The sequence below is a fragment of the Vitis riparia genome, chromosome 1 (genome assembly GCF_004353265.1).
Source record: "Vitis riparia cultivar Riparia Gloire de Montpellier isolate 1030 chromosome 1, EGFV_Vit.rip_1.0, whole genome shotgun sequence".
Lineage (NCBI taxonomy): Eukaryota > Viridiplantae > Streptophyta > Magnoliopsida > Vitales > Vitaceae > Vitis > Vitis riparia.
The window spans coordinates 622713-632273 of NC_048431.1; the positions used below are offsets into that span (position 1 = coordinate 622713).

At 33.6% G+C, this 9561-nt stretch overlaps 2 protein-coding genes across 5 annotated transcripts; both read left to right on the plus strand.

Annotated features, from left to right (window-relative positions):
- The first annotated feature begins 354 nt into the window (after positions 1 to 354).
- LOC117925973 (COBW domain-containing protein 1) lies at positions 355 to 5629 on the plus strand. 3 transcript variants are annotated; one of them, XM_034845069.1, is made up of 9 exons: positions 355 to 537; positions 1196 to 1413; positions 1776 to 1890; positions 2525 to 2614; positions 2839 to 3012; positions 3141 to 3260; positions 3805 to 3915; positions 5076 to 5157; positions 5248 to 5629. In XM_034845069.1, exons 1-9 carry the CDS (start codon positions 406 to 408, stop codon positions 5310 to 5312), a joined length of 1107 nt encoding a protein of 368 aa, XP_034700960.1. In that variant the 5' UTR covers positions 355 to 405; the 3' UTR covers positions 5313 to 5629. The 3 variants fall into 3 exon arrangements, with proteins under 3 accessions (XP_034700960.1, XP_034700965.1, XP_034700973.1); XM_034845074.1 differs by having other exon boundaries at positions 2879 to 3043; XM_034845082.1 differs by lacking the exon at positions 5076 to 5157.
- Positions 5630 to 6256: 627 nt separating this feature from the next.
- LOC117920302 (protein KTI12 homolog) lies at positions 6257 to 8409 on the plus strand. 2 transcript variants are annotated; one of them, XM_034837853.1, is made up of 3 exons: positions 6257 to 6430; positions 6918 to 7925; positions 8198 to 8409. In XM_034837853.1, the coding sequence occupies exon 2, from the start codon at positions 6980 to 6982 to the stop codon at positions 7886 to 7888; it is 909 nt and encodes a 302-aa protein (XP_034693744.1). In that variant the 5' UTR covers positions 6257 to 6430; positions 6918 to 6979; the 3' UTR covers positions 7889 to 7925; positions 8198 to 8409. The 2 variants fall into 2 exon arrangements, with proteins under 2 accessions (XP_034693744.1, XP_034693666.1); XM_034837775.1 differs by having other exon boundaries at positions 6258 to 6430; positions 6915 to 7925.
- The last annotated feature ends 1152 nt before the right edge of the window (positions 8410 to 9561 follow it).

Genomic DNA, 9561 nt, shown 5'->3' on the forward strand with positions numbered 1-9561 from the left:
TCAATAATATCCTTTATTATTTATGTTCACTTATTTACCAAAAAGAGATATCAGTCTGACATTTCATTGTTAAAAGGGGTATAATACCAAAAAGTAACTTTTTAACAGCGCACAGAATATCAGTCTAAAGAAATTGACTGATTCTGACTGCAAACGAAAGGCACAAATACGATTTAAGTCAAGTCAAATCTTCGAAAATTTGTGGGCTTGCTCATGGTCAACGGGTCGGAGAGTTATGGGCCTGCCCTATAATCAATGACTCGAAGCCCATCTCCTGAAATGGTGGGCCGGACTGAGGGCCATAATATCTGGTCCTTTTAATGAAATATTTTTGTGAAATGATACAAACATCTTCCGACTGAGGAAAGCGTGAGAGAGGGGATTTAATAGAAATCGAGTGAGAAAATGGAGGAGGAAGATGAAGATCCACCGCTGGCAGTTGAAATCAACAAATCAACACCCCCACAATCCCAAAACGACGACGTTTCAGTGGGCGTAACCGTCATCACAGGCTATCTTGGCGCCGGCAAATCCACTGTAAGTCTTATTCCCCAGTCTCAATGCCTATTTTTTTTTTAATGGAGATTCTAGTTGTTATGATGTTGCTTCGATTGTCTGAAATTACATGAACCAACATTTTTCACTCAATTGTGCTGTTTCTGATATGAATTATATGTATTGGTTTGTAATCTGCTGTTGAAATACAGTGATTGTGAAGTGATGAAATGGGGTATATCTGAAGCTGTTCGCATTAAATATGATAAAAAATGGTTGGATGGGTGGTGGATTTAATCTTCTGAAATCTCTCACAGGGCCTTGTGCTAACCACTAAAATCTTTTGAGTCTTGGTCATTCAATGAGGTATTCTTTTGTAGGAATGTAGCAAAAGCCTTCCCATAACATGGGGAACTGTTGAGGATTAAAGGGCTAAGGTTTTCAGAGTAGGTTGATTTTTGGTATGTGTGTTTTATCAAATTAAACTAAGTAGGTGGTTGGTCTAGATGAGATGGTAACATTGGGGTCATGGAATTATGGGGAGTTCATTCAGAGAGGAGCTATTCTTTGTTACACCGATCTTTTGAGAATAGTAAATTAGTAATTACATAGCTTTTTTGAATTGTTTTGATCTTTTCAGGGTATTGGTTTTCTCTTTGATGGGCTGGTCATCAACTTATAGTTGGATTTTGAATTTCAGCTTGTTAATTTTATTTTGAATTCACAACACGGAAAGAGGATTGCTGTTATATTGAATGAGTTTGGTGAAGAGATTGGAGTAGAAAGGGCAATGATAAATGAAGGGGACAATGGAGCACTTGTGGAAGAGTGGGTTGAGCTTGCAAATGGGTGCATCTGTTGCACTGTCAAGCATAGTCTGGTTCAAGCTCTGGAGCAACTTGTGCAGAGGAAGGAAAGGTGATAGCTTTATGATTCCACCCCTTATTTAGTTTCATCTATGTTGCTTATCAAGAAAAAATAAAGAACTGTGTTTCCCCACAGAGTTTGTATGATTTTTAAATTGATTTTGTTCCATATGGTTTTTATGCCAGTTTCACTCATCTATGTAGAATGTTGTTATACTACATACACAAAAGTAGTATAACAACCTTCCCTTTCTTCACCCTTCACACAAGTCCCTCAGTGTACTTCTGGAGCCAACTCAGTTGAAATTCAGTAGTTTTTCATTTGATCTGGTTGGTTATATCACACCATATGCACAATTAAGAAATTCCATAGCAAAAATCAATGATATTTGAAATGTTGTTTTCTTGCTGTAGGCTTGATCATATTTTACTAGAGACCACTGGGTTAGCAAACCCTGCTCCTCTTGCATCTGTTCTTTGGTTGGATGATCAGTTGGAATCTTCAGTCAGGCTTGATTCTATTATTACTGTAAGTTTTGTAAGTTCTTTCTAATGATATTTCACTAATGTAATGACCCATTCACATGATCAGGACACCAGTCTGTTGTCTTTTAGTGGTTAATTTGAAGTATTCAGATCATTTCCATTAATGAACCGATCTTATGTCAAATCCAATACACAAACATGGCGTGCCATGTCCCAAAAATAGATTTGGGTTAGACAATGAAATAGGATGTAACTTATGAGCTTTCTTTGTTTTAGTACCAAAAAATTTCTATAGATTAATTCATTACCTTACTTTTACTCTCTCTCTCTCTCCTCTTTGTCGATTTGGCAATTGAAAAATTCAGACTTTGAGGCACATTTTAGTCAATTTAGATTACTATTCAATATATTTATGTAACAAGCACACTCCTATTTTTATTGTTTTACTCTGTTACAACTTTCGGATACCTTGTAGTTGTAGACCATGTTTATGTCCTAAAACATGTCCTGTTTCATTTTATTCTGTGTTTATGCCCTTGTGGCAAACATAATAATCAATCATGTTTTATGATGTAGGAGAGCGTAATCTTACAATTGGGTTGTTTTTTGTTTCATGTGTTGCTAACATGCTATCTCTTGTCCCCTCAATATCGTTTATGGTCTTGGTGCTTAAATAGGTTGTGGATGCAAAAAACCTCCGTTTTCAGCTGAATTCACATCATGGTTCATCTTCATTTCCCGAAGCTTTTCTTCAAATAGCGTTTGCGGTAATTTTCATTTGATTTTATTCTCATGGTTGGCTTTTTTGAACATAATACTTTTAGTAGAATCAATGTTGTTTGCCCCAGTTAGTTAAACGTGGTATTTCTTTCACATTTTCCTACCCTGCCATTATTTTGCTCCATTATCCCTTTGCATCTTATATTTATATGCTGGATCTTGAGTTGCCTAATTATTTCTATTGCTTAAAATAATTTTTTGTTTGTTGTAGGATGTTGTAATTCTTAACAAGGTTGATTTGGTTTCTCCAGAGGAATCTGGAGGTGTTCTGGAGGAACTGGAGAAGGAGATACATAACATTAACTCCCTTGCAAACATCATACATTCTGTTCGGTGTCAAGTTGACTTGTCTAAGATATTGGACTGCTGGGCCTATGATGCTACAGTTAGTCATATATATCTTCATTTACCGTCCAGTTAGTTATACATATTTTCATTTATCATCTGTTGGTACATGTTCTCAGTTCATTGTGATCTTTGTTTGACTATTATCCCTCACGCTTTTCTTTGTAGCATGCCACACATTTAGAAGCATTATTAGAAGAAAATCAATCTCTATCAAGCAAGGACCTTCATGATAGTAATGTTCGAACTTTATGCATCAGTGAGCCACTGCCTGTTGATCTTGACAAGGTACTTAATGAGCAAAATAGCTGTCGTATGGATCATTTTCCAGTGCATTGGCATGACAATATACTAGTTGGTCTATTATTCCATGCTTTCTGAAAGTTAAGTTTCCATCGCTCAGGTCTCAATTAATTGGACTCAAATTTCTTAGACTTAAAAATAATTAATTGGTTTTAATGTTTTAATAACTAGTCTCACGTAAGGCCCTTTATCCTGGATAAAGGAGGTCCCTGTTCAGTTGACAAGCAGCATAAGATCACTTTCATACCAAATGAATGTGAAGTCTGAAAAATTTTCATCTCATGTTAGCCTTGTTTCTGGCCAAAAATATAGCACATCCATTAACAATCCTACCCAAAAAATGTTAGTGGAAGCTTAACTAACTCAGAGAATTATATCCATGTTGCATATTTAACCTTTGATTTCTGTATCTTGAATCCTTGCTTTTGTTTTTTTGTTTTTTTGTTCTCATCATAATGAATTATCTTATCCTTGTATAAATGCACATTTGCATCAATACATGTTAATGATGTGTAACAATTTTTTATAGGTTCGTTTGTGGCTTGAGGAGATTCTTTGGGATAAGAAGTATAGCATGGATGTCTACCGTTGCAAAGGGGTTTTATGTGTTCTAGACTCAGATGAACTACATACATTGCAGGTAAATTTTGATATTAAATGTCATTAATTGCTTTATTATCAGAAGTTACTTATTTTATGCTGGTTTGATTTTTCTGGCTCTGATAACTTTCCCTTCCTTTCTCTCTTGTAAACTTAGCTGGTCTCTGAGTTACTTTGTGTCTTTTTTGTTGTTATTGTTGGTTTTTTTTTTTACTCTCTCGATTTTTTATTTATCTTTTATCATATTCATATAATGTTTAGGTCTCAGCATCTATTTCTGATATGAGAGTCCATCATAGGCCGATTTCTACCCTGTAGGCTACACTGATGTTGATTTTTATAGCTAGATATGCTTGCTGAGTAATATTATTGAGATTGCAGCCTGGCCTAGAGTTTATTGTGAATGTGAGTTTAGAATTGTTTGCCACCATGAGGGGCTCCTACAATGTAACGAGCTTAAGACCATCAATGATGTTATGCAAATGTTTAACTCAAACAAGGTGAGAGTTATGCATGTCTTTTAAGATATATAGGCACAATTACCACAATAGCTAATGTCACTTGTAAATAGATTACTATAGATTGGTTGCATGAGTCAACCCAAACACGTAGGATGAAGATTGAACAGATAGACAATGAGTCACCAAGCCTAAAAGTATTACAAACCATCAACATGACTCCCAAATAAGATTGAAGATTGAAGGTTCCTGATTCATAAAGAAAACTATGGAGTCCATTCCTTGAAAGAAAAAAAATGGAAATATACGGAGAATGCAAGGGTAAGGAAAATGGATGTTTAAATGAGCTTGGGACAGGAACATTAATGTACTGCTATACTTACAAAATGGTGCTTTTATGCAAGTCATTCAACTGCCATCTGCATCAAGGGGAAAGCTTCATAGTTTATTGTGCTAACAGGAATTTGGGCAAAAAACCTTGGTCCTGCCCATTTTGCTTAGAACAATTCATCCAATATGATAATGCAAACCCTTTATCATGGTCTTCTCAAAAACAGTTTTAGCCTTCATGATCCAAATCATTGTTTCCCGGTTCTTTCTTTATCTTCCAGTAAGGGAGGTTTAGTTATAAAATTCCCTTTGTTCTATGGAGAAAGCCAGCAATGGAGATACTTTGTTTTGTGGTGAAGCTAGTCTGTTGATACTATCATTCACATATTTCTTCTGTACTGAACATTGGCAGGCTGTGAGGGAGATATATGAGATTGTTCCAACTCATAAATGGAAAAACGAAGAAAATCAGATGAACAAGATTGTTTTTATAGGCAAAGCTCTAATAAACACTTTCTTTTTTCCCTGTTTTCTCTTTGAAAACCATGTCAACCTCCTTTATATCATTTATATATTTACTGCAGGTCATAATCTGAACGAGGATGCTCTTACAAATTCCTTCAGATCTTGCATGTCGATAACCAGTTAGCTTGTAGTGTTTGCAGAACTCCCAGTTGGGCGTGGCTGTCTCATTCTATGAAGACAAGAAATGTATCAGTGTCAGGATCAAACATCTTCTGGGTAGAATCAGAATCTTGAAGGCATGGGATTCTAGACCCAAGTTACATCCAAGTTCTAGATGACTTAACAATGGGGTAGCAGCTGCCTTTTTTTTTTCCCCTCACTGTTTCCTCTGTAAATTTCATTAGTTGGGAGTCAGTTTCTGGGTAGAAACTTGTTACTTAACATTCATCTTTCTTTCCTTTGATTTGAAATCAATTTTGGAAGAGGGTATCGAAGAGGACACCTAGGTATACTTGGAAAGGGATCTTGAGAACAATTTTAATGAAAAAAATAATTTTTAATTTAGAAAACATTTTTTTTTTTAATTTACATCTCTGTCACCTTTTTTTTTTTTTTTTTAAAAAGAAATTAAATAAATAAAAATTGGAATTTATTTTTATATAAAATGTAAAATCTCGCAGGTGTAGATGAAAAATATGAACTACTATTTGTCATATTTTATATTTTTATTTTACCGTTTTGTAAGGTATTGTTTGGATTGATTAGTTATTTTCTATCTTTAAAAAACAAAAAATAATAATAGTTTTTATAAAAAGTCTTAAAAACTTACCATAGAAAACTATTATCTCCGAAAAAATTATCTTAAAAAAATGAGGTATTTTTAATATCTCAAATTTTAAAATAATTTTTAGAAATGTTTAGAAAGCATCTCAAATAATTTTTCTTTAAGGGTATGTTCGTAAAATAAATTTAAAATATTTTAGATATATTTTTATAAAATACTTCAAATATAAAAAAAATTGCTATTTTTCATAAACTGAATTTTATTTCCAAAAACTATTTTTAGACGGGCTGGTTTTTTATTACCTTTTAAAAAACGTCGTCAAAACAAGCGTGGTTTATAATAACTACGGTGTGGCGCATGAACACCGGCGACTTTTTTTTTCCCAGATAAATCCTAAAATCACCCGAGTGTAATTCTCTCTGAAAACCCTAATCCCTCTTGGTCTCACTCTTCCTCGACGGTGGAGAAGAAGGAGAAGAAAGCGAGTGATTCAACAATCTCCCTTCCTTCGCCAACTGGTACTCTTTCTTCGACTTGTTACTTTACAATTTGGGACTATGTTCTTTGTTTTGTTTTGTTTTGTTTTTGTTTTTATTCGTGAAATTCATGGTTCATAGTTCATGACGAACTCCTTCATCTTGAAGATTGTTAAAATTTCTGAAACTTGGAACATGTAACATACTTGATGATTTAATTGATTTGGACTGGGAGCAATCTGCCCTAAAAGTATCGATTTTGTTTTTGTTGATGAGATTGTAGTTTCTCAACTGCTGGAAGGTTGGAGGTGTGGATTATGTTTTAATGGGATTAAATTTGGGAATTTGATATGATTGCAGATTAAATTTTGTAAAATTACAAGTTCTTCCATTCCGCCATCTAGTGCTCATTTACCTGTTTATTTCAAGCCTTGCTATCTAATTTGAACTCTCATAGTTACAAAGTGCTGGGATTGATGGGGAATTCAAACTCATCAACTTTTTACCCTACCTTAATTCTATGCAGTAGAACGCTTTAGTTCCAAGGAGCATCTCAACACCTCACAGACCAAACCCCATATCTCCACACAAATGGCACTGGTTGTGATTTGTGGGCAACCCTGCAGTGGGAAGTCAACTGCTGCAGTCTGCCTAGATGGAGCTCTAAAAGACTCGGAATCCAAACTGACAGTCAGGGTAATTGATGAAGCCTCCTTTCATCTTGATCGCAATCAATGCTACGCTAATATGACTGAAGAAAAAATGTTGAGAGGAGTGCTCAGATCTGAAGTTGATAGATCTGTGTCAAAAGACAGTATTATCATAGTGGATTCCTTGAACAGCATCAAGGGTTACAGATATGAGCTGTGGTGTTTGGCTCGTGCTGCAGGTATAAGATATTGCGTGCTGTTTTGTGATGTAGAGGAATCCCATTGTAGAACATGGAATGAACAACGCAGCAAGAATGGAGAAGTTTCATATGATGATAAAATATTTGAAGATTTGGTAAGAAGGTTTGAGAAACCAGATAGAAGAAACCGATGGGATTCCCCCTTGTTTGAACTATGGCCATTTAGAGATGGGATAGAGAAATCCTCTGCTGCCATTTTAGATGCTGTTTCATACTTGACAAAAAAAGCCGACTCGAAAACACGAGACATCAAAATTCTGCAGCCTACAATAGCAACACAAAGTGCCCGGTTCTCAGAGGCCAATTCGCTCTATGAGATGGACAGGGCGACACAGGAGATCATCAATGCTATTGTGGAAGCACAATCCCAGGCGAGTGGAGGGCCTGTAAATGGCATCTCTCTGGGCCAGGGATTAGCACCTATCAATATCTCAAAATCAGTTGGACTGCCAGAGCTACGAAGGCTGCGACGAACATTCATAAAACTGACTGGACAGTCGAGCTTAAGCGGGCCACCCCCACCATCTGATTCAGACAGTGCAAAGAGAATGTTTGTGGATTACTTGAACAGAGAATTAGGAAGTGCTTAACAGGAGGGAGTGATTGATATTTTGCTTGGATCCTCAGGTATGTGATCCAGTTATTTTTCATGCTAACAAATATGGAATACTACCAGCTTGTATTACTCATTATCATTTTGTTATATAAAAGCAACCAAGTGAGTTTAATAACAGATGGAATGTTATTGAGGAGGATATGCATTTGCATTTCTAAGGTATGGTTGGTTCAGAAAAGTGCTCTTTTAAGGAAAAGAAAAAATATATCAAGGAAAGGGATTTTCTCATACTTGGTTTATTGGATCAAATATTAAAGTGTTTTTTTTTTTTTTTTTTGTGAAGGTAATTTGTTTGATCTGGTGGTGTCCATCTCTTCAGCAGCAAACATTCTAATGTCTTTTGTATGAAAGATGTATGATTTCTGTACTAATGAATTAACCTTTTTGTAAAAGTTGCTATTTATGTTGGTCAATATCCTACCATACAAAGTTGGGCAACTTAGCTTACCTTTTTTTTTTTCTGAGTAAGAAATATATATATATTTTTTTCTCCTCCATAAATTTAATGACAGGATATTCAATGACTTTTTTGAGGATTTACATCAAAGCGTCCGTGGCTTGATGGCTTGATGGCTTGATGAGTTAAGAGGTATAAAAAATATGGTACATAATAATAATAATAATAATAAATAAGTGATTTAATTTATTTATTTTAATAGAAAATGATATATTAAAGAAATATGGAAACAGAAAAAAGTGATTAATAAAAATAAATAAATAATAATTTAAAATGCTTTATAAAAAGGATCGAAATGATCGAAATGTTAAAGGACACTATAAAAAAGACATCATTAGTATGGGGATTACTGTTGAGATTTCAATTGATTTCTAATAAAAAATATATATTATTAGAATAATGATAAAAATGAAATAAAAAATGACTCGAGATTTCAATTGATTGCATGGTATTTTGATTTCATTAATGATGAGAAAAAACATGTAAGTGGAGTAGGAATCAAAATATTTCTGAAATCTCATCCTCTAATTTGTAAAATAAGTCAAGAATGTTGATGCATTATTATAAAACATTTTTAATGGAATATCTAATAAAAAATCGTTTGTAAAAACATTTTGAAAACCCATTCTAAAAACATCACCAAATAAGCATTCCAACCCTCAAAGAAGATATTTGGATGCTTAGTTTTTTTTTTTTTTTCCTCAAATGTGATATTTAGAAACCACGAGTGATTTTAGGAAACGTTTTTAATATTTTTAATACTTGAAAATTTTCATAATATAAGTATTAGAAATATTAAAAACGTTTTTGAAAATCACTATCAAACACATTTTTAAAGTCAAACAATGATTTTAAAAAGCATTTTTAATTAAAAAATGGAGTGTGTTTAATAGTAATTTTAGAAAACGTTTTTAACTTTTTAACATTTGAATGATAAAAATTTTCAAATTTTAGAAGAAATATTAAAAATGCTTCCTAAAATCACTATCAAATAAACTCTAAGTGTTTAATAAAATTTAATAAACACTTCTTAAAATATGAAAAATTACTTATAACATTAAAAAATCAGTTATAACATTTTCTTAAAAAACATTTATAAATGATTCTACTAAAAACATTTTCATTAAAAATACTGTAAAACATGCTCTTAAACTATGTTTAATTCCCCAAAATTTTGAAGGAAATATGAG

What these genes read in the sequence shown, in the direction of transcription:
- LOC117920302 (XM_034837853.1), top strand. Translation starts at nt 6,980, where the DNA reads ATGGCACTGGTTGTGATTTGTGGGCAACCCTGCAGTGGGAAGTCAACT.
- LOC117925973 (XM_034845069.1), top strand. Translation starts at nt 406, where the DNA reads ATGGAGGAGGAAGATGAAGATCCACCGCTGGCAGTTGAAATCAACAAA. An exon ending in CTTGTGCAGAGGAAGGAAAG is followed by an intron (nt 1,414 to 1,775) that starts GTGATAGCTTTA and finishes TTCTTGCTGTAG; the next exon opens with GCTTGATCATATTTTACTAG. An exon ending in TTCTTCAAATAGCGTTTGCG is followed by an intron (nt 2,615 to 2,838) that starts GTAATTTTCATT and finishes TGTTTGTTGTAG; the next exon opens with GATGTTGTAATTCTTAACAA.